Source organism: Ovis aries, chromosome 17 (genome assembly GCF_016772045.2).
Source record: "Ovis aries strain OAR_USU_Benz2616 breed Rambouillet chromosome 17, ARS-UI_Ramb_v3.0, whole genome shotgun sequence".
Lineage (NCBI taxonomy): Eukaryota > Metazoa > Chordata > Mammalia > Artiodactyla > Bovidae > Ovis > Ovis aries.
The window spans coordinates 11,931,674-11,956,582 of NC_056070.1; the positions used below are offsets into that span (position 1 = coordinate 11,931,674).

The window sequence follows — 24,909 nt, forward strand, 5'->3', positions numbered from 1 at the left end:
TTGGTGTGCTGAGAGCTTAGTTCATGTGTTTGGCATTAAATAGAACTTCCATTAATTGATCAGAAAAGTGCTTGTATATCACTAGGAAGTATTGAAAAAGCCCACTTTAAAGGAAATTTTAGTAGTTAATTTCTCTGCTGCCATAACTTTGATCCCATTGATCTTCTCATAGCCTGTCTGTCTTCTAGCCTGAAACTCTGAGCAGATACTCTGTGGTATTTATTTTCGTATTCTCAGGGCTTAGCATGATACACTGCTTAATAAATTTGTGTTGAATGAATGAATAATTAAAGGAACCTTTATTCCTTTTTGGCAGGACATAGGGAACCCAAAAGATTAAGCTCAATTAAACTTCAGGAATACTGAGAAAATTCACATTTAAAAAAGATGTAATGTCAAATTGTGTGTTACATTTCAAGTATTTTTTTTCAGCTTCACCTTAGATATTTACAAGTGTTTAATAAGCTATGAATAAATAAGTAATGCATATTTTCAATTTAATAGTTGATATTCTGAATTACAATTGTTCCTCTGTGTATTCAGCATTAATATAACAAGTAAGACGATGTAGGTAGTTTCTTCTCAACATTATCCTCAATTTCATTCAATTTTTGGTCAGACATTCAATTTTTAGTCCCCAGCACAGCACTTTTCATGGTTTGCCTCAAGATTAAAGGAGAACCTCTAAAATGTTATGTACCCAACATTTAACTTTTATTGTGTGCTTTTCTTCTAATAAATACATAATCAGGACAAAAACCTTGAAAATCTGGGAAAAGCGCAAATGAAAAAATATCCATAATCCTATTACCCCAGCATGACCACTATGAGTATTTTGGTGTGTGCCCTTTTTATACTATAAAGCTACAAATAGCTGTTTAAAATAATAGGTAAGAGGGGCAGTGTGGGTGCTGTAGAAGGGGTACAGTGAACAGCTGGCGATGAGTTCTCTTCTGGCTTTGCCATTAGCCAGTACGACCTTGGGAAAGATCTTTTATCTCTCTGGAGTTCTGTTCCTTCATTTATAAAGGGATTGTCATAGTATCTAAGGGCCTTTTCTCACTTAAAAATTCTGATTTCATTGAAATTGAACACCTTTGAAGACTGAGATTTCAGAAGAATGAAACTGAAAATGTGTAAGTCTGTTCATCTTAATTATATGGCAGATTTAAAAATCTTGAACTGGTATAAATATTTTTTGCTAATGCCATTAGGTTCTATTATTATGAAGCAGTTATACTTAAAGTAGCAAATTTCTCTTGAAGCAGGAACCACAGTCTGGATTCCAGATGAAGGCATTTGAGCTGATAGATATGTTTTTAGGAAAATGTTATATAACAATTCCCATAAGCTTTTGTTGTTTTTGTTCAGTCTGTAAGGCATGTCCAACTCTTTGTGACCCCATGGACTGTAGCACACCAGGCTCCTCTGTCCTGCACCATCTCCTGGAGTTTGCTCAAATTCACATGCATAAGCCTTTAGGTGATCAGAAATAAACACGGTACTGCCACTATTTTAGGTACATGGTATTTTATCAAAACAGCCTACCAAGGCAAAATATCAAAGCAGCTATTTTACTTGATTCTTTTTGCACCTCCAGAAAACTGGTTTTGTCTTCTCTCCCTCTCTTCCATGCATACTGTTTGTGCAAGAACTATTTTGTATGATGCACCAAAGCTCTAAAAGTGTTCAGAGGTGTGTCTGGTTTATCTTAGAAGGATGCGGGTTCACATTGAACAATTTCTGTGGAACAGTTAAGATGTCCTTACTTTTACCATTCCTTAGTTTGGTATGCATTTTAACAGTTATTTAAGAGTCCCCATATGCTTAGCAAGGAATCTGAATATATGTGCCTTTTTCTCTCTTTAAAGCCTTGGCACAATGCTGGTTATTCTATCAATACCATCAAATGACTGGGAGCTGGAGTTGGAACAATATGTAAAAATACAGCTCATGAAAGATTTCCTTTATTAACTGTCATCATCCGCAGAATATATGTTCAAATAAACGTTGTGTAATAACTAAATTTGAGATTAATAGGCCCCTTAAGAAACAGTGAAGTCATTCAGAATAGTCAGTGAAAAATAGGCTGTAAGACTGTAACGTGCTCATATTGTCCTGCTTACACGCTCTCTCTGGTGTCATTGCCATCTATCACTGTCGGCGGGCTCGGTTCTCATTAAAACACTCTTGCACAAAAGCAACTTAATTTTCTTAAGAGGAGAGGACACCTGATTCAATTTAGCACCCAGAAACAGTAACTTGAATATATTTTTTCCTTGCTTGAATTGAGATGAATAGTTACAAATAAGAATAGCAACTCCCCCCATTCACCTCAAGATTAAGGATGCTAAATAATTTGTTTCCAGATACCAAGAAATTGACCCGTAGAAATAGGCAAGAAATGTTGTTTCGTCTCAGAATAGCAGTTAGATGGCATTTTTTCGAAACTTGCATATAGATGGACTTCTCTTCACTCCTGTAATGTTTTTAAAACATAGAATGAAAGTGGTCCTTAAGCTAGTGAATTTTAATGGTATATTAAATAATCTTTTGTTTAATTGGCAAATGCCTTGTAGCAATTCTTTAGTCTTTATTTAGATGTATTTGTTGGGAAGAAATATTCAGCAATGATTTTAAAGCAATATTCTACTTTTTAGTCATTGCTGTTTAAAAAATCCAATGTAAATAGTGGAATCAAATGAAGAATGCCTCTTTCATGTTGAACATGGTATATCAACTTGCATTTTAATTGCTGTGCTGTATATTTACGTTTGTGTGGTATGGTTCAATAATACTTAACTGTAAAGGTGGAAATGTATAACTCAAATTTTGCTTGTTACAAAATTTATACAGGGAAAACAGTGGTAACAAAGTAGTCAGTACTAAAATGTTCAATTAACATGCTTATTAGCCAATTATAAATTTTAAAACAGACACTAGAAGCTTATTTTTTTTGGCCTTTCTATAGCATTTTGCAAAATACCTTTCAAATAAAAAGAAAATATTTTGTATTTCCTTGTTTAATTGGAGAGCAAGGAGAAGGAATTCAATCTTTCATGTCTTTGTACTTTTTCCAACTGAACCTATGCTTAGAAAGGAAAGAAATCCTAAGGCTGGTTCTCTTTCTAGTGAGTCAGAGGCAGGAGTGATACAAATTCACATAGTTAAGAAACTTTTCCAGTGTAGGATAATGCAATTTTGATCTCCAACAACTGTCACCAGTATTCATTTTTTTTTTCCTCTTGGCTTTTCATGATGTGGTATGACATACGCAATAGTAACAAGAAATTATGCTAAATAAAACTTAATAGTCTCCTCAAGTTTATGTCTTGATTTATCTAATCTGCCTGATTAGTCTTTTATTAGTTACTCCTTTGTTTATGAACGTGGTTGCTATCACTGAGGCTTCAAGTAATGGAAAATCTGGCTCAAAGTAGCTTGAACAAGCAGGGACTTATTTTTCTCATATCCCAAGATGCCTTGCAGTGGGAGTGGCTGGCATTGTTCTGTGGCTCAGTGACATTAGAGTGGTTATCTCTGCATTGCTCTTCCCTTTCTCTTCTGGATGCGAGGCAGCTTTCACCGCTCTAGGCAGGAAGAACAGAAGAAGGGCAGTGCCAGAAACTGTCCTCCCTAACCCCTCACCATCAAGCGGAAACCAGTTTTTATCTCATTGGCCAGAACTTTGTTGCATGGCAACCCTTAGCTTTTCCTTTTTCATGTGTACTTTTTGTGTCTTATTTTTAAAAATTGCTTCCTGTTCTGAAGATGTAGAGTTAGTCTCATATTCTCTTCTGTTTTGTTGTGCCTTCCAATTCCAGGTCTCTAATTTATGTAATATTTTCTTTCTTTCGCATATCGTGAAAAACTCAATTCCCCTCCTTTTCCTAAGTGTGTTAGGATGGAGCTGCTGTCACGCGTGGTTTTCTCACATTGTCTGTATTTTTTTCCTGTAAACTCCTGTTCTGTGGGGGCTGTTTAATTGGAATCTATTTTGTTCTGGATTGTGGAAGTAACTCCAGAGAAAAGTTTTGCATCTGCTTACTTCTGGGCCTCAAGAGTTCCACTGGTCTTTGGTCCGCCTTTTCTTTGAATGAAGATGCTTCATTTCTTTGTGATGCTTGAATCAATGGTAAATCAAGTAAATTTCACCCTGTGCCGCGCCCTCCCCGCCCCCCTGCCCCCCCCATGCAGGCTCTATGTTACCTTCTTGACTGTTGGAGAAGAGCTTTGTACTTGCTCCAGCCCGGTAGCAGCCCCTCCAGCCTCCTGTTCTGCTGGCCACAGGTGCCTCAGCTTTCTGCTCCTCACCGTTTGCAACCAAAGCCAGCGCATCCCAGTGCTTCATGCGTGTACATCAGTATCACCCGGGTGAGCTCAGCCTCAAAGCCTGTGCTTGACCCCTCTGGTCTTGACTATCTTCTTGTTTTGTTTTGGCGCAACTGCACATTTAAAATGTGGTGTTGTTGTTATCATCTAGTGAGTGGTGTGAGTCCGAAGATTACATACATGAAGCGCTTTCTCACATACACCTTTCCCCCACCCCTACTCTCTCCCTTGACAGCATCTCTGGCAGATCTCAAGGTTTCTTCGATCACTTTTTGTTACAAAAGCAAACATGTATTTAGTAGTTAAGTTCAACTTTCTAGTATTAAATGATTCAAGGCAGTCTAGCTTAACCAAGTTCCCTTCTTTGCCACCCTAGGCCTAATCTTTGGTTATGTCTGTTTGTTTTTCTGGGGGTGTTGGGGAGAAAGAAGGATTTATTACTTGCAGCAAGTAAGGAGAACATCAGAGACCTTTTCCCAAAGCAGTGTCTCCCCGAATTGCAAAATTGGGAAATTTTACGCTAGGGGTACATGCATGCTCATGAAAAGGCTTGAGCAGAGGAGAATTCAGCAGAAAACCGGGGTTGACAGAAGTCGAGCTTTTCTTGATTGAAGTCAGAAGGATTAACATCATCATTCCATCTTCCACCTGGGGTGTGTGTGTGTGTGTATGTGTGTCTCTCAGTTGTGTCTGACTCTGACCAAATGGAATGTAGCCCACCAGGCTCTTCTGTCCATGGGATTTTCCAGGCAAGAATACTGAAAGTGGGTTGCTATTTCCTTCTTCAGGGGATCTCCCTGATCCAGGGATCAAATCAGGTCTCCAGCATTGCAGGCAGATTCTTTACCATTTGAGCCACCTGGGAAGCCTCCACCTTCCACCTGGATGGGGGTCTTTGTTCCTAGTGATAGGGCTTTACTCAAGCTTAGGTTCTTAATGTCTCACTGCAGAAGGAATTCAGGAAGAGACAAAGTGATAGGAAAGAAGTGGATTTATGTAGAGAGAGATACATACATCGTGAGCTTCCCTGGTGGCTCAGTGGTAGAGTTTGCCAGCCAGTGCAGGAGATGCAGGAGACGCGGGTTTGATATCTGGGTCGGGAAGATCCCTTGGATCTTCCAACCCACTCCAGTATCCTTGCCTGGAAAATCCCATGGACAGTGGAGCCTGGTGGGCTACAGTCCCTGGGGTCTCAGAGTCGGACATGCCTTAGATACTAAGCAACAGCACCGCCAATAGATACCACACACAGAATGCAGTCCATGTCAGAAGGCAAGAGTAGCGCTGGGACAAACAAAGTCTGCAGGCTGTGGGCCATCTCAGAAGGCGAGAGGCCCTAATCTGTGTTTTCAAAGTACAGAAAATTGTACTTGTTTCTATAAACTTTTTTTGCTAATAAACAGATAGGGAGGAGGGTGTGGTCTGTTTCACTCTTTTTTTTTCTTTCTCACCCTCCTTACTCTTCAGAGTCCAGGGTAAAAGTAGGACTTTTTCATGAAAGGGAGATCAGAGTCTGATGGTATTGGCGCTGTTCTAATCTGGCCCTCAGGGCCTGTGTCTTAGAGGCATCCACCTTCTATTTCTTTTTCCAGGACAGGTTAGGGGAAGGAGTTCTTCAGAGCATACCCTCAGCCCTCACCCCTCCACACAGCCCTTCATCTCTCATTGCTGGAGTCTCTTTGGCTTGGAAGACGGTTCTTTAGGGTCTCTCACAATGAATCGAGTTTGATGGCAGTCCTCTGAGGCACCTGTTTGGCCCTTGCAGTTGAATCTTGCCACATCGCTGAGTTGAAGTATGCTCTGCCCAGTTGCCTACTTTCGTCCTTGCCCTCCCCTTGTGCTCTGTCCCTGGCAGCCTCCCCACCTTTGCTGTTTCTGGTTGGGAAACAAGCACCTGTCTCTGGTTTGTTATACATCTTCCCTGTGGCCCCACTGCAGTTCTAGGGAATAGACCGAGATGACTCTGCAAGCTTGCAAAGTGCACTCTGCTCATATGGCATCCTAGCAAGTGCTTTGTCCCTCAGTAAATATCCATCTCCAGCCTGGGCGGTATGATGGGTGTGTCAGCTTTCTACCCTAGAGAAAGAGGAAAAAGTTATAAGACCCACTACTTCTAGAAATTTCTTTTTTATCTTCTCCAGAACTTCTAGCCTTTTCTTATATAGCCTGCCTATGAAATGGTCCTTAACCCCAACTTAGTTTTCATGTCTTTCTATAAGCTCTGCATGTGTGTGTCTGGAATATTACTTTGTACTAGTGGGTACTTACCACAGCATGCTCTTTAACTTAGAATATTATTAGAAATTCAGAGACAATCATAAATGTCCCATTTTAGCATTTCGATAAGCATTGCTGTGTATGTTGAATGAGGAGGCAGGTTATGCAACAGCAAACACCAGAAGTTTCATAAATTAATTTGCAACAGATCATTCATACTCACTGTAAATGCTGGATCTTGTTTTTTTCTAATTTAGTAGACTGATGAGGGAAAGAAAAAGAGAGATATTGTTCCAGAATTATGAAAATTGTAGATACAGTTTTATGAGGAGAACAGTTGAGTAGGACTCAACAGTGTCATGCATTTGGAATGCAGTCATTTTATAAAGGGACCGCATGCTTATGTAACTCCAGAGCATGGAACACGGTCAGTGCACAGCAGTTTCAGAAGGTGAAGTTTTGGGCTTACTGTCAGGTAGGACTTCATAATATTTAAAGGCATTCAGCAATGGAAGTGCTTGTTTTCCTGAATTAGAAAACTCTCTGTTCCCATGCTGTTCATTTTCTTTTTCCTGTTGTTATTTTTTTTTAAAGCTACTATTTTCTTTCCTTTTGTATTTTTGGCCATGCCGTGTGACATGCATTATCTTAGCGCCCTGACTAGGGATTGAACCCACACCCCCAGCATTGGAAGCACAGAGTCTTAACCACTGGGCCACTAGGAAAGTCCTTGTTTCCTTCTCTTCTAAGGAATTTCTACTTACTTTTGCTTACACTGGGTCTTAGTTTCGGCACCCAGGCTTTCCCAGCTGCAGCGAGCGGAGGCTGCTCTTCATTGCAGTGTGACCTTCTCATTGCTTTGGCTTTTCTTGTTGTAAAGCACAGGCTCTGGATGCATGGGCTTCAGTAGCTGCCGCACTCAGATGTAGCATTTTCCGTGTGTGGCTCTGGGGTGTGTGGGCTTTGATAGTTGCAGCTTCTGGGCCCTAGAGCCCTTGGGCTTCAGTAATTGTGGAACATGGGCTTAGTTGCGCTAAAGCATGTGGAATCTTCCTGGGCCAGGAATCAAACCCATGTCCCCTGCACTGGCAGGCACAATCCTATCCACTGAGCCACCAGAGAAGTTCCTGCCCTTTTTAAATTTACCTTTTTATTTTAAATAATTCCAAGTCCATTATGAAGAAATTAATTTATTGAACTTGCTCAATTTTCCAAAATAATTTAATAAAGACATGTAGTAATATATATTAAACATTAGTAAAATACCATATAGCAAGTAAATATGATACTAAAAGCAATATATTATCTAAAAATGTGTAATATAAAGGAAGTCAATCTACTCAGTATTAAAGGAAAACACCTAAAAAAACCCCACCTCAATTCAAGCTTTTTTATTTAGCATTGGTCAAATTATCCATCAAACATGATTACATTAAGGTATATACTTGGCACATGGGGTTGCTGAGTTAATATTGAAAATCTTACTGTTCAGGGCATTTAGTTGACATAAAAATTATTCATTCATTCTTTGATTCAGTAATATTTATTGGATTTACTACAAGTCAGATGCTGTTCTAGGCAGTGATGAGACAAGCTTGTACACATTAGGCAAGCTTGTACATATTGTGATTAAACATTCTTGAGGGGGAATGAGTAATTAAGTTGATTCTAGCAAATGAGATAATAAATGAAATCCTCTGTTTAAAAATAAGTGGACCCTCTCCAGTATGGCTTCCAGAAAACTCATATCCTAAGAGAGTCTGGTCATATATCCTGAAGGGTCCTCCTTTCAGAACAAATTGTCATTGGTGGTTCATGTTTGATCTTAGGACATGAAATTTATATGTAGCCATGTTTGTTTTAATCAAAAAGTAAAAGCGCATTTTTGGTTTATTTTCAAAACCAAGTATTTACATGCTGCAGATACCCATGGAAGATGCCCTCTGTTCATCCTGTGGCTTCTCATACACCCAGCACAGACGTGCCTTCTAGAGAGTTCTCAGCCTCCAGCTTGTCAGGCAGCAGAGTTATCACTACTGTGCAAACTAGAGATCAAAATCTTATTTAAAAATAAAACATGTATCACATTTTTTTAACACAAAGAGATTTAAAATGCAAGCAATAAATGGCTCAGCATCTTCTTGCTCAGAAATAGAAATTTTAATATTAAAAAGAAGAAAAAGGGGAGGGAGACAGAACAAAATGAAAGAAATGACCCCCACCCAATTCCCCTCCAATTTAACCATAGTTAAGAAGGGGGTTTTTTGTGATCCCTTTAGAAAAAAGTGTTTTTCATTCTTATCTGTGTATGTGTGTGTGTGTGTGTGTGTGTGTACCTATACATTTACACAGTAGGAATGTGGTATGATTACAATCAGGGATTCCCTCGTGGCTCAGATGGTAAAGAGTCTGCCTGCAATGGGGGAGACCAGAATTCGATCCCTGGGTTGGGAAGATTCCTTGGAGAAGGAAATGGCAATCCACTCCAGTGTTCTTGCCTAGAAAATTCCATGGACGGAGGAGCCTGGTGGGTCGCAAAGAGCCTGGACACGACTGAGCGACTTTACCTCATGATTACAATAAGAAATACGTAATACATATTCCTGGCACAGAGCTCCTAAAATGCTTGGATTTCTGAAGTGAAGAGAGTTGGAAAGGTGTCTTTTGTTATGCTAATCAGGAGACTTCTGGAAAGGCCCTAGCTAACCTCAGACTGGGGCTCCTTGCCAGAGGATCAGAGATTAGATGGTTGGATCTCTTGGGGTGGGGAGTGGGGCTGGAGTTGAGTCATTAAACTCGCCAGTCGATTCAGCCACCAATGAATTGGTTCATTGAACTACTTGGTTCAGTCACCAAGGCCAGTGTTTAAATCAATCATGCTTTGTAATGGAGCCGCCATAGAAAACTAAAGGAGGGGTTCTGAGAGCTCCTGAGTTGGTGAGCACTGGACGCGATGAGAGAGGAGTGTGGTTTACGGCCATACCACCCTGAACACGCCCGATCTCGTCTGATCTCGGAAGCTAAGCAGGGTCGGGCCTGGTTAGTACTTGGATGGGAGAGAGGAGTGTGGTCAGAAGGCATGGCAGCTCCACTCCCCTTCCCCACACCTTGCCCTCTGGCGGTTCCTGAGTCATGGGCTTCCATAACATAAAATAATTATATAATATAATATAATATAAAGCAATACTGTAGTGAGTAGGTTGGTTTCCTGAGTTCTGTGAGCGGTTCTAGCAAATTAATTAAGCTAGATTGGACTGGTCATGGGAAGCTCTGATTTAAAACCAGTTGGTCAGAAGCACAGGCGACAACCTTGACTTTGGATTAACATCGGAAATGGGGACCGTCTTATGGTCCTGAATCCTTAACCTGGGGAATCTGATGCTATTTCCGGGTAGATTGTGTCAGAACTGAGTTGAATTGTAGGATGCTGTGGCAGCAAGCATGGGGACACTCAGGCCACCTAGAAGTGTGGATGTATGTGTGTTGGAGGAGGTGACTGGAAGCTTCTTGGAATGACACTGCCTAAGCTGAGTCGCTAAAATAAATGGGAGTTCCTGGGTCGAGGAAGGCAGAAAGGCATTCCAGGCCAAAGAGCAAAGAGGTCAGAAAGAGCATGAGTGCAGGGATTCACAAGTGATTTGCTGCTGTCAGAGGATCAATTCTGAAGCATAAATGAGATGGACGGAGACATGTTCATGGAGGGCTTTGCACTTCATGCTGAGGAACTGGAAATTCCCCTTTAAGTCAAGGGATAGGCATGTCTTTATATATCAATTAAAAACTCTCCATTTGCCTGGAACCGTAGTCAGCTGTATCACCAATGGTTATCGGAGCCCACTGCATGGTGAATGATTTCAAATCCATCATCACTGTCAGAAAAACAGCTAAGAAGATGGCCTGCAGCATCTTTGGATACCCAAGATATCTCATCACTGTCATCACCATCATTTTATAAAATGTGGGAGTATAGTCAATCCACAGAAAATATATTGCTTGGGTTTGGGTTAAAAGAACAGGATGGAGTGGTAGTATGGCAGTTTGATCTGATGAGTCATAGTTGATACTTATTTTACTTTGACTTCCGAGTCTTCTTCCTTCTGATGTTCCACGTGTTTTTTGTAATGCTGGAGAAAAACCATTAGTGATCCTAGTGTAAGATTGGCAAAAGGCCCTGAAAAGAAAAAAAAGAAGAGGAATCCAAATGGGAATACCTCATTCATTTACTAAAAATAGAAACTGGTTCTAAGCATAAGATAGAGTCCAGAAATAAACATTGTGGGAAAGGTGCATTTTTATAGAAAGGAAGGCAGAGTTCCCTATTGATCTCCCCACAACTCATTTGTTTATTCACTTTTACTTATTTTTCTCCACACATAAAACTTTTCCTGAATCATCCATAGTGGGATTCCAGGACGCTGCGTTAAATATGTTACTATAGTTTCCCTTTGTCGTCTGTGATGTTTTATTTAGCAGAATCTTTACTTTTTTTCCTCTGCTCCCTGTACAACACAGAAGACCATATGCCATTGTCCCTGCCAGGGAGCAGAGGTTCCCCTGGTCTGTAGCTGTGTCTGTGTTGATGCCACAGAGGAGCAGTGGTCCAGTGCCATCTTTTATTGATAAGGCCAGCAAAGGAGAAATCTAATGAAATTATCAAAGCTTTGAATTAATTATGAACTTGAATAGGAGAGCTAAGCTCTCTGGAGCCAAGGATCTCATTACCCATGCACTCTCATTGCATTCTCTTCTGGAGCAGAAGGCATTTTCAGCTACATCTCTTAGCTTGGCTTTGGACCTTATTCAAACTTGGCTAAACTGACATCCTCTTTTTACTACAATGTGGCTGCTGATGTCCATGATGATTAATTTAATTTAATTCTGCTCTGGATATATAGGAAATGTCAATGGGTTTTCTCTACCCCTCCTTCTGCCTTTTATTATTTTTTCTTTCTCTCCTTTTCTCCCCCATCATATTGGATATCATACGAGTTTTTATCTTTTTGGAGTCACATGAGAAGCTCTCAGAAATTCAGGTATAGCTTCATGGAATATAGTGATTGATTTAAAGCTAAGAACTTTAGTGTATCTGCTATGTATTCCCGGGATATTTAGGTAAGCACAAAGTCAAATATTTCTTCTTCAAATTTTGAACACCAAATAGAAGTTTTTCTTGCCTGTTTCTACTTTAGAATTAATGGTGTAGCAGTAACTTCCATGAGCTTAACAACTGTTCACATTTCTGATGTGTGTTGTATGGGAACTACAGATCTCACTTTATGAGTGTGGCTCATAGGACTTTCGCTTTCTGATGAAGAGTAGTTCATGTCTGTTTGCTGTACAATTCTGGTATTCCTTTTCTAATAATTTGAATTTTCTTTCTTTCTTTTCTTTCTTCCTTCCTTTCTTTCCTTTTGCTTTTTTTTTTCTTTCTTTTTTTTTGGGTGAATAAATCAACCCATGATTGTTTTAAGTCTCAAGTAGCAAAAATCAATAACAACAAGGCTTTGATTTGCTATTGGTGATGATTCTTTAGTACTGTCATATAGGTTCAAAGCATCTCATGGCAAGCCTTTTTTGCTTGCTTTTGAGACCCATTATTTATGAATTCCTAAGCTGAAGTTCATCTATCTTAGTAAACGACAGGCCATTGGCAATTATTGTAAACAGTGACTAACTTTGCTTTACAGAGTCGGTGTTTTAAGGTTTTGAATATTGAGGGGATGGGAGAATGATAGTTTTTGCTTTTCCTTTTCCTATTTACTTTCAGTGAGTTTTTTCCCCCCATTTATTTTCTCTATAGGCAGCTGCAATATTTAACTCAGCCTTTGGAAGTTTTTTGGTAAGTAAACATGATTTAATTTGTCTTTTATAACTTTTGTTGTGATGTTTATATGAAAGATTTAGTGAAAATCAGACATTATTTTTTTTAAATTTGGTTAAATATAAAATATTGAATCCTGTCATGTGTTATTCTCCACACTGTAAAAAAAATTAGTTAATAAATAAAAGAAATGTTCTCTGACAATATAATTTGGAGGCTTGGGTTTAATATTCTATTCAATGGATTCAAGGAATCAATTAAAATACTATGTGTCTCCTTATAGAGGTTATGTCAATATATTGATCATTTAATGAGGTCTTTTAGATTATTATTATTTTGTATCAGTGGGACTGAGGATTTTGAAAAGGAAACATGACCCAGCTGGTCAGAAAGGGAATGCTACTTTACTTGTGGCCATGTCATTTATTTTGTACATTTCACTGTCAAAGAAGCTACTGTCTTAGATATTTCTGAGAAATCTATGTGAAAATTTGAAATGAGGAAATAACTAATGAGTAATTTGCAAGAAAATACAGTATTTTTGACATGTGAACTATAAATTGTATATAAAAAGATTAAAATAGTTCATTTTTCATAAGCAGAACTATTGTAACTATAAGGACAGTCCTATTTTAGCATTTTTAAATCATTATCTCTGAAACAGATGATATAACAAAGACTTGGTTTGTGTTATGGAAGACTGAGAAAGAAGCTGAGTTTTCTGTCAGTTGAGGGTTTTATTTATACCCTCCCTAAAACTTTGCTCAAAATTCATGAAAAAAAATTAGAATGTTGTATTTTTAGATATATAGCTCACTAGTAGGTATGTGGTGCAGTGATTTACAAAAAATTGAGAATGGAATCAGTGAGGTAGATAAACTGGCTCATGAGTCTCGGCAAAATATCAATTACCTCTGTTTAAAATGTTCTTTATGTCACTTGTTATTTTATGTTTTTGAATGTAGTTGAAGCTTTAAAACTTGTTGTTCCATGGTGTTAATTCTGCATGGTGCTGTATAACTTGTAATGTCCCAGTGTTACAGAGTTTCTAGTGATGGACCTTCTGGGAAATACATGCTTAGATTCTACCTTATTTTTAAAGAAGTGGTAATGTTATTCTCCATGGTGTATTCTTATTATTGGGTTTTAGAAGAGAGATAATAGAGTCTGCTTAATGAAAATGATCTCTGGAGCCACTTATTTTAGACTCAGTAATGTTTTGTGGTCATTATTTCACATATCCAAGTATTATTTTCTGAATGTTGTCACAATTGATAACATACTGTCTGTAAGGTATGTCCTTGTTGGAAGCCAGTTTTTTTTAATATGGTTGGGTTCATGTATATCCACTATTAAAACATGGTTTCTTAAGCTGGATCCCTTACTCTTTAAAATGCCTAGTATAAGTGAGAAAATAACTTTGAGGCAATTGTCTGAGTAACTAAAGCAAAATACAGTCCCTCAGTTGGAGGACAAGCTCACTGAGTACAGTTTGAGCTGTGCATTGACTGGATGAACAATAAATATATCATGATATTTGTTCTACCAGGCCGAATTCTTTCATAAAATCCACTGAAGTCAAACTTGTTCTAGGGATTCTTTTGGATTTCTGTTATGCTCTTTCATTTTTAAAAAGTCATGCATTCTCACTCCTTAGTCTTTTTGCTCTTTTTCATCTCTTCACCTTTTTACTGATGAGTCAATCAGAAGTATTTATTGATCTCTTACACACAGAGGTAGCTTTCTGAAGCTGTAGAGTTGCAAAAACATATGACATCATCCCACTCTTCTATGAAGGTAACACAGAAAAAGAAATATAAAAAGCTAAGAAATCAAACAAAAGATATTACTAGATGATATATGATTGCCAGATATGAACTCTGGGTTGAAAGGTTGGACAGAAACAATTTTGCTGTTGGACCTTGAAATGTGATAAGACTTAGCTAGTAAAGAAGAAAGGAGACGAAAAGGTGTGAGCAGTGGCAGAGAGGCAGAATTGATTCCATTTTTTTCCTTTCCTTCCTTTTTCTTTCCCAAAGCTGAAAATTACCGGAAGGGTTGAGAATAAAAGTTAGGATTGTTTGAGATGTTTTGTTCCACTGTTATAAGAGAAATAATTCTATTTTCACTTTTTTGTTCTCCTCTAAAGCTATGAACAAACCTTATGAACTGTATGCAAGTCTGAACTAATCAGTTAGAACTTAAATCAGGTAGTTAGATTCAGCTTATTTACCTGAAAAACAGATAATAATGACTTGGACAAGATAAAAGTTTGTTTCTCTATTATGTAAAATTTGGAAGGAGGCTGGCCAGGTGTGGTGTGGGAGCTTCATGGTCAGAAAGAGCTTTCTCCTCCAGGACCCATAGCCTCATGGTCCAAGATAGCTGCTGGAGCTCCAGCCTGAATAGCAAGGGCTTTACCTTGGGAAAGCGCGAAAGAGCTCTCCTGAAACCTAAGTCTGCTTTCTTTAAACAGCATTCCCAGAATTCCAACACCATACTTGTAGTAATATCTTATTGTAGAACTTAGCCTTATGGTCCTACCTAGCCAGTGGAGAGGCTGGGACATTGTGGCAATTTGCTAAGGGCTATAAATTGGATTTCTTTAACTAAGAAAAAAGAATGTACAAGAGACAGCTTGTCCTTTCTGCAAAAGAGCAGTGTACACAATTGTCAAGTGTTTCAATTAAGAGATTAAGCTCCGTTGAATAATATGAGATGGCTTCAGGGAGAAGTTTGTGCTTGAGTTGGGCTTGGGAAAAGGACTTATTTCAGAGGCAGAAAATTTCCGACTATAACCTTCATGTTTTATTTTGTTACTCCTAAAGGGTGGTATTTGTTAGAGTGGTTTTTAGAATATTTTCTTACATATGAAAACCATCCATCTATCCTTAAAATTCAAGATTATGGATAGTAGCATGGATTCTTGAGTTAGACGGTCTGGATTTTCAATCCTTGCTTGACTGAATGCTATTCTAACCACAGAACCTTCTCTATGTATAAAATGAGGTAATGATAAACTGTACAGTTGAGGTAAGGATTAAATGGGATAATCTATATAGAATGCTTGAATGATGTAGTAGAAATAACTGGTCTAGGTTTTGTCCAAGTTCTACCGTGGATTGTTGGTGCACGACCATGGACATTCATAAAGTGAAGAAACAGGTTATCTGTGACCAAGTCCTATAATTCTGAGATACTGATTCAGTGACTGTTCTCTGGTTTTAAGTGACTATTTCTTTTGTATTTGCAACATAGAGTCTGAGAAGGCTGTTTCCTTCAGATTACATTAAAACTTTGAATGAAAGGCTTTTATGAGATGAATTATTGAAGAGAGAGCTCTTTGGGCATCCTTGTTGATGATCACATATATTGTGTATACATGCTTAGAGGCTCGTCACGTCTGACCCTATAGACTGTAGCCCACGAGGCTTCCCTATCCATGGGATTTTCCAGGCAAGAATACTGGAGAGGGCAGCCATTCCCTTCTCTAGGGGATTTTCCTGACCCAGGGATTCAACTGGCATCTCCTGTGTCTCCTGCATTGCAGGCAGATTCTTTATCTACTGAGCCATCAGGGAAGCCCTTCAGACATCTAGACACACCAAATAAACTACTATACGTGTTATTATAGCTAGTCTAATAATGTCCCAGGTCTAATTAAAACACTGTTTTTAAAGAACTAATTGTTACAGAAAACTTTGTTTTTAAAATGTAGCTAGGCTGGTAATAACTAATGATAGATGAATTCAATTTACATAAATTTCAGACCAAGAGAATATTTTAAAATTGTGCCACAGAGGATTGCTTTAAGTTGAGAAATTAATGTTATTATCTACTCCCCTCATTAAAATTGTTTGGTTTACAATAATTGTGGAGCATAATAAGTGTACTGAGATTTCCCTCTTGATAAGACTTTAATAAAATTTGATAGTTAACCACCCTGAATAATGAAAATGTTATGAAATTTTATATGTATATATGTAAATATATTTCTTTGTCAAGCCATGTATTTCAGGTCCAACCATTTCATATATTACTTCCTCTTCAAAAGAAGGATTAAAAAAAGTGGATTTAGATATTGGCAAGTTTTTGAAAAATTCCAGTTAAAGAATCATTTCTTTAAAAGAGTCGGCTGTATTGAAAAAAAAGATCACATGATTTGTTAAACCCTTAGCATTTTTGGTTTGGAGGCTACTTTCAGTGTTTCCATGTCTTTAAGAATTAAAAGTTAAAGTTTAAAATGAAAAAGTAGAAGTCTTTCTTTTTAGATCCCTCAGTCTATTTTATTATTTTTGGTAGCTCCTAATCTTAAAGGGAAATCCTGCTGTTGCTGCTGCTGCTGCTGCTAAGCCACTTCAGTCGTGTCCGACTCTGTGTGACCCCATTAAAGGCAGCCCACCAGGCTCTTCCATCCCTGGGATTCTCCAGGCAAGAACATTGGAGTGGGTTGCCATTTCCTTCTCCAGTGCATGCATGCTTGCTAAGTAGCTTCAGTCGTGTCCGACTCTGTGCGACACCATGGGCAGCAGCCCACCAGGCTCCTCCGTCCGCGGGATTCTCTAGGCAGGAATACTGGAGTGGGTTGCCATTTCCTTCTCCAAAGGGAAGCCCTAGTGAGTAACAAAGTCAATATGCCAAACTGAGTTTCTAACAAGTATGTTATACAACATTATAGCAATTCATGGCAACATGAATGTAAGGAGTTCTGAAATAGCAGCAAAGAGTCCAAAGCAAAATTGTCACTTTTGTAAATTGATAACACCTAGTCTAATAAAGATCTTTAAGAATCACTATGTAATTTCTAAATCTCATTTAAAACATCAGGAAATAGGTTTCTTTTACATAATTCTCCTTTGAAATAGCCGTTGCTGTAACCAGCAGAAGCTATTCTAAGACGAATAATTGTATTTCTTTTTATGGCTAGACCACGGGTTAAAAGAAACTGCTTACCTTGAGCTAAAGAACTAACCAGCACATATTCTTCTTCCCTTACCCAACTGTTCTGTCTTCCCTCTTTGCTTTGGTTCATTGGCTATGATTGCCCATCCTTGTAGGAAAATTTAAGAATTAACTGATACTGTCATTATAGTTGCCTAAAGTCTCTTGAGAAATCTATATGCAGGTCAGGAAGCAACAGTTAGAACTGGACATGGAACAACAGTCTGGTTTCAAATAGGAAAAGGAGTACGTCAAGGCTGTATACTGTCACCCTGCTTATTTAACTTCTATGCAGAGTACATCATCAGAAATGCTGGGCTGGAAGAAGCACAAGCTGGAATCAAGATTGCCAGGAGAAATATCAATAACCTCAGATATGCAGATGACACCACACTTATGGCAGACAGTGAAGAGGAACTAAAAAGCCTCTTGATGAAAGTGAAAGAGGAGAGTGAAAAAGTTGGCTTAAAGTTCAACATTCAGAAAACGAAGATCATGGCATCTGGTCCCATCACTTCATGGGAAATAGATGGGGAAACAGTGGAAACAGCATCAGACTTTATGTTTGGGGGCTCCAAAATCACTGCAGATGGTGATTGCAACCATGAAATTAAAAGATGCTTACTCTTTGGAAGAAAAGTTATGACCAACCTAGACAGTGTATTCAAAAGCAGAGACCTTACTTTGCCGACTAAGGTCCGTCTAGTCAAGGCTATGGTTTTTCCAGTGGTCATGTATGGATGTGAGAGTTGGACTGTGAAGAAGGCTGAGCGCCGAAGAATTGATACTTTTGAACTGTGGTGTTGGAGAAGACTCTTGAAGGTCCCTTGGATTGCAAGGAGATCCAACCAGTCCATTCTGAAGATCAGCCCTGGGATTTCTTTGGAAGGAATGATGCTAAAGCTGGAACTCCAGTACTTTGGCCACCTCATGCGAAGAGCTGACTCATTGGAAAAGACTCTGATGCTGGGAGGGATTGGGGGCAGGAGGAGAAGGGGACGACAGAAGATGAGATGGCTGAATGGCATCACTGACTTGATGGACATGAGTCTGAGTGAACTCTGGGAGTTGGTGATGGACAGGGAGGCCTGGCGTGCTGCGATTCATGGGGCTGCAGAGAGTCGGACACGACTGAGCGACTGAACTGAACTGAACTGAAAGAAGAAAAGTCTCAAACATAAACGCTGTGTTTTAATAACATGGAATACATGTTTATCACCTTTATTTTTCCTTTCTTGTACAAAAATGTGCTCAGCCACACACCAAATGATTAGAGAGGAAGCACATTAACTTTGTTACTCATTGAGTGTTGTGTAACACTGCTTTTTAAAAATCAGATCAAGATCCTCAAATATTAATGGAGAAGGTTAAGAATGGTACCATACAAGACTTAATTGTTAACTTGGTTTTCCTTTCACCTAAATCTAGGATGTCGATTTTTAACTTAGTTTATGTTTATGGAATACTCATTTTGTGCAATACTGAAAACTGTGGCTTATTTTTTTCCTTAATTTTTTAAATAAAATCTTTAGCAACCCAAGTTATTCAGTTGAGATCTTAGTTTCTCTGCAAAAATTCATGACTTGTTTATAATGCATGATACTGAATAATGCAAGCAACTGAATTTTTGAGCAATATTCAGTACTACCTTCAGTTCAGTTCAGTCACTCAGTCCTGTCCAACCCTTTGCAGCTCCATGGACTGCAGCGCGCCCGGCTTCCCTGTCCATCACCAACTCCCAGAGCTTGCCCAAACTCATGTCCATTGACATGATGATGCCATCCAACCATCTCATCCTCTGTCGTCCCCTTCTCCTCCTGCTTTCAATCTTTCCCAGCATCAGGGTGTTTTCCAATGAATCAGTTCTTCTCATCAGGTGGCCAAACTATTAGAGTTTCAGCCTCAGCATCAGACCTTCCCATGTGTGTTCAGGACTGATCTCCTTTAGGACGGACTGGTTTGGTCTCCTTGCAGTCCAGGGGACTCTTGAGAGTCTTCTCCAATGCCACAGTTCAAAAGCATCAATACTTCAGTGCTCAGCTTTCTTTATGGTCCAACTCTCACATCCATACATGACTACTGGATGTAAGTACTACCTTACAGGATGCTATTTCAAGTTTATCATTTTATTCCTAAGGACTTGATAAGACCCATCCTGGGCTTTAAAATAGCTTATGAACGGTATTTAGACAATAGGAAGCTGGTTTCTACCTTTATAAAACAGAATCCATTATGATGCTATATGTTTCATTTTTTGCCTCCTTGAGTAAATGGACACAATGAAGCTGGATTGCTGAGGCTAGACTGCTTTCTCTTTAAAAAGTACCATTGGTTCAATTAGCAGTAATGCACAAAATGGGGAAAATAACATATAAAATTAACCCATATGTACTCAGAGTCAATTAGACTCAAGGAACTTTTCTAGATACTGAAGCAAATAAATAAAACATAAATATGTGAAAAATAAGTAATGATAAATTAAGGCAAGAAGGAAGACACGAATTGCTTTCAAGACAATGTTTTCCAAGTTTCAGGTACCTTTATGACTTCACATGTCAGCATATTATTTGTATTATCCATTAAATAAAACTGACTTTTAAAATTTAAATGTATTTTAAAGCAAAAATCTACATCAGCTCGGCAAATAGAAACTAATCTTGATGTGAACAGAGAACAGCTGTTAGGAATTTGTACTCCACCGCCTACAGAAGACTATGAGTCCAATGGCCTGTTCTGCTTTTGATAAGAAGTAAAGTTAGCATCAGTACCAAACCAAGAACTGTCTCTTCCTGCAATCGGAATGACTGAAAAAGATCTTTTATAAAGAAAGCTTTATCACTAATTCTCTGTGCGTTAAGTCATCTCGCTCTGACTTCCACTTTGAGCAACACCTTTCTAAGACCGTGGAAGCACGGCTCTCCAGGGTCATTTCTCAATCATCTCAGCAAAGAGGTGACTTAAAACCATCTGGGGAGGTCAGATGAGGAAATGAGCAGAATCAGGGGCTCTGGCAACATGACCATGTTCGTGTTTCTCTCATTATAGTATTTTCTACCTGACACTTGTCTAGAAAAGCAGTATGCCTGTGTGCCAAGCATGTCTGTCTATAGAGGTAAACGTACGCTATATTGCTTGAGTGAGGAAAACCCCGTGAGAGGTGTGTTTGCATTCGTTTCTCAAACAAACTTTTATCTGAAGTACAGTCATTGTAAGTAAAAAATGGTCTTTGTTACTTCATAAAAATGTATAGAATCCTTACCTACTCCATTATGGCAGTATAATGCTCTACGCCGTCTGACAGGACTTGTGTAGCAAGTAAATGCATTAGTCACAGTGACCATTTTTCTTGCAAATTTGTGACATAGATTTAATTATAGGAATGACCAGCAACTTACAAATCTAATTTTGGTGGAGGCTGAGGCAACTTTTTTTTTTTTTTCTTAATAATGATGGATTTTTTTTAAAGCAATGATTTCATTACTATTTAAAGAAATCTACTGGTGTAGAACTAGCCAATTTACTGAAGTTATTTTATTACCCTTTAACAAAAGCCATGTACTTTCATTTTTATTTTTATTAATTATTAAAATGTCACCATTTCCAAACTGAAAAAGTATTTGCTGCTATATAGATTTAGGTAAATGTAAATAAATATAAATTGGGTGGGAGATGGACAGGATATTAGTAAAAGGCCCTTGAGAAACAGGATCTTAGTAATTGGTTAAAAGCAGGACTATCTCCTTGGTTTGAATTCAGCCTAACTACAGAACTGTTTAGTCCATAGCCATTAGTAAGAGATACCCACTAGCTATTAATACTAAATGATGCTAATCTGGTAGATGGTTCTCATTCCTTTGCTTTTGTTTCTCTGAGCTAAAAATTTACCATGATTAACTTGGTTATTAGTTATTAACCTAATATTGGGGGATCTGTGGATGATAGCACAGTGAGTCAAACAGTTAAGTTTCCTGTCTTCATCAGCATTACAGATTCTTTTTTTTTTTTTTAGTTTTTTATTTTTTAAATTTTAATATCTTTAATTCTTACATGCGTTCCCAAACATGAACCCCCTCCCACCTCCCCTCCCCATAACATCTCTCTGGGTCATCCCCATGCACCAGCCCCAAGCATGCTGCATCCTGCGTCAGACATAGACTGGCGATTCAATTCTTACATGATAGTATACATGTTAGAATGTCATTCTCCCAAATCATCCCACCCTCTCCCTCTCCCTCTCCCTCTGAGTCCAAAGGTCTGTTATACACATCTGTGTCTCTTTCCCTGTCTTGCATACAGGGTCGTCATTGCCATCTTCCTAAATTCCATATATATGTGTTAGTATACTGTATTGGTGTTTTTCTTTCTGGCTTACTTCACTCTCATCAGCATTACAGATTCTTAAGGTGAGAATATCAAGTCCCAAAACAGGGCAAGGGGATGAGGTAGTACTTTTCCACTCCTCATATACCTCTTTCACTCATATCTCACTGCCTTGCCACAACAAATCTGCATGGGCAAAGAAGCAGAGGACATCTGAGGATGCATAAACTGTTTAAACTTGTGGATTCTACCAACCAAAAAGAACCTTCTCTTTAACAACTGGTCTTTAGGATGACAGCAAAGTTACATATCTAAGCTCCATTGTGGACTCAGGTTTCCAAGTAAGCATTTAGCACTTTTAGAAATCAGTGTGTTGTTAGAAATGGTAGAATGTCATTTTTTTTTTTAGTTTTTTATTTTTTAAATTTTAATATCTTTAATTCTTACATGCGTTCCCAAACATGAACCCCCCTCCCACCTCCCTCCCCATAACATCTCTCTGGGTCATCCCCATGCACCAGCCCCAAGCATGCTGCATCCTGCGTCAGACATAGACTGGCGATTCAATTCTTACGTGATAGTATACATGTTAGAATGCCATTCTCCCAAATCATCCCACCCTCTCCCTCTCCCTCTGAGTCCAAAGGTCCATTATACACATCTGTGTCTTTTTTCCTGTCTTGCATACAGGGTCGTCATTTGGAATTAAGAAATTAAACTTTTTTTAAAGCTCAATTCACTGCATGTCATTGTGTGACCTTATATCAGTTTTATTAATGCAAATTAATAAGTAGGGGACTTCCTACTGTGTGCTAGGCTCTGGACTCGGTTTTAGAACTAACTAAATTGATCTAACTAAATGCACTGTCTTGGCATCAAGAAGTGTAAAATTCTTGGATTTAAATGGCATTGTAGTGTGTTTCTCAAGGCAACCTGATTTTTAATCACCCCTAAATGATAATTTTGCCCCATGGAGTTTAAAGACCGCTTATTTTAACTATAAAACTTCAAATAGAAGATTAACACTTCCAAATACTAAAAAAAAAGCTTTTTTGTTGTTGTTGTTTTTTAATTGCAGCCCCAAAGAACACTGAATCTTGTTTGGTTATCTGCCAATGTAGGTGTTTAAAAAAAATAGCATATCAGATTCTAGATTCAGTTTGTAAGTGTATCAGAAGCTGACTTAGAAAAGTACCTTATAATATATGACTTATTATGTGGGAACATTGTGTTAAAAACTAACTTCTTAAAAACTATTATAATTGTAGTATAGTTAGCCCTCAGTATCCTCACCTTCCACATCCAAAAATTCAACCAAATGAGATTAAAAAAAATATTCAGGGAAAAAAATAATGATTCCAGGAAGTTCCAAAAACGAAAACAAATTTGCTGTATTAGCAACTATTTACATAACATTTACATTGTAACCAGGATTTTATGTAATCTCTTAGATATGCATTGGGTTTCCCTCATAGCTCAGTTGGTAAATAATCTGCCTGCAGTGCAGGAGACCCGGGTTGGATTCTTGGGTCTGGAAAATCCCCTGGAGAAGGAAATGGCAACCCACTCTAGTATTCTTGCCTGGAGAATTCCACGGATAGAGGAGCCTGGCAGGCTACAGTCCATGGGGTCACAAGAGTCAGATACGCCTTAGCAACTAGAGAGAGAGAGAGGATATACATAGGGTACATGCAAATTCTACATCATTTTATAGAAGGGACTCGAGTGTCTGTGGATTTTAGTATCCATGGGGTGTCTGGAACCAACTCCCTGCGGATACTGAGGGATGACTGCATATGTTTAATATATGAACTCACCAAATCATTTTCCAAGTGATTATACCATTTTACATTTCTACTAGGAATGCTTGAGGGATCTAGTTGCTTTATTTGCTGGCCAGATCCCCCAGAGAAGGGAATGGCTACCCTCTCCAGTATTCTTGCCCAGAAAATTCCATGGACAGAGCCTCCTGGGCAACAGTCCATGCCGTCACAAAGAACTGGACATGACTGAGTGACTAACACTTTAACTTTTTACAGGTGTTTAGTGGTCTATCATTTTAGGTTTAATTTGTATTTCCCTAGTGGCAAATGATGTTGGATAATTTTTTCTGTGCTTGTTTGCTACCGGTGGGGCTTCCCAGGTGGCGCTAGTGATGAAGAACCCGTGTGCCAGTGCAGGAGACATGAGAGAGACCAGTTCGATCCCTGGGTCGGGAAGGTCCCCTGGAGGAGGGCATGGCAACCCACTCCAGTATTCTTGCCTGGAGAATCCCATGGACAGAGAAGCCTGTTGGGCTACAGTCCATAGGGTCGAACAGAGTTGGACACGACTGAAGTGACTTAGCCTGCACACATTACCAGATACGTCTGGTATCTGTGAAGATATATCACAGATATATCTGTGGTATACATCTGCGAAGATACATCTGTGTATCTTCTTGAGCATGTCTGTTCAAATCTCTTGTCCTTTTTTTTTATGGGGTTGTTTTCTTCTAATTGGATTGTGAATTTTTAAATATGTTTTTAACATTAGTCATTTATCAGATATATATTTTGCAAGTGTTTCCAGTCTATGGCTTGTCGTTTCATTTTCTTAACAGTGTCTTTCAAAGAGCAGAAGTTTTAAATTTTAATTAAATCCATTTATTTTTCTTTTATGCCTCATGGTTTTTGTGTTCTCTAAGAAATTCTTGTTTAGCTCAAAATCAAAAAATTCTTTGTCTATGTTTTCTTCTAGATGATTTATAACTTTTGCTTTTTACATTTGAGGTCTATGATTCATTTTGAGTTAATGTTCATATATGATGCTGTATGTGATTTGGGATTCATCATTTTGTATATGATTGTAGAAGTTTAAAGTTCTGTCTAAGTTTATATCTGTCAGATGTGTCCGCCTTTCTCTTTATGGATTTTTCCATAGTCTTTATACTGAAAAAGCCCTTTCCTAGTCACAGTGTCAGATAAAATTTCACATTTTTCTTATTTGTTTTTGGCTTTATAGTCAAAATGCGTATATATGTTTAAAAGTAAAGCTTGTTGTTTCACGGTTCAATAAATACAAATAACAGTTTGAAAGTGTTTTACCTGATTAAGACACCATTGGTTAAAGGGGTCAGTTTCTGATGTTACTGTCCCTACCGTTGTTTTTTCCCCATGTAGGTCCATCTTTGTACGGATACTCTCATATCTACATAGTGACATATATGCTTGTCCCTGAAAATAATTAAATCAGTATTCATGACTGTTAAAAATTATTTCTCTGTTTTAGGATATTAC

The 24,909-nt window shown here is 38.4% G+C and overlaps 1 protein-coding gene across 14 annotated transcripts in view; it reads left to right on the plus strand.

Moving 5' to 3' along the window:
• SLC10A7 (solute carrier family 10 member 7) overlaps nt 1-24,909 on the plus strand; it is a 307,346-nt gene that overhangs the window by 85,435 nt on the left and 197,002 nt on the right. For 9 of the 14 annotated variants that reach the window (XR_006056628.2, XR_003585504.3, XM_042234294.2 and 6 more), the window contains one exon: nt 12,350-12,388. The exons of the other annotated variants lie outside the window; for them this stretch is intronic. Coding sequence is in view for 7 of the 9 variants with exons in the window: in XM_042234294.2 (XP_042090228.1) it covers nt 12,350-12,388 (39 nt within the window). In the remaining 2 variants the exon portion in view is untranslated. The remainder of the gene's footprint in view (nt 1-12,349; nt 12,389-24,909) is intronic. 14 annotated transcript variants of the gene reach the window in all.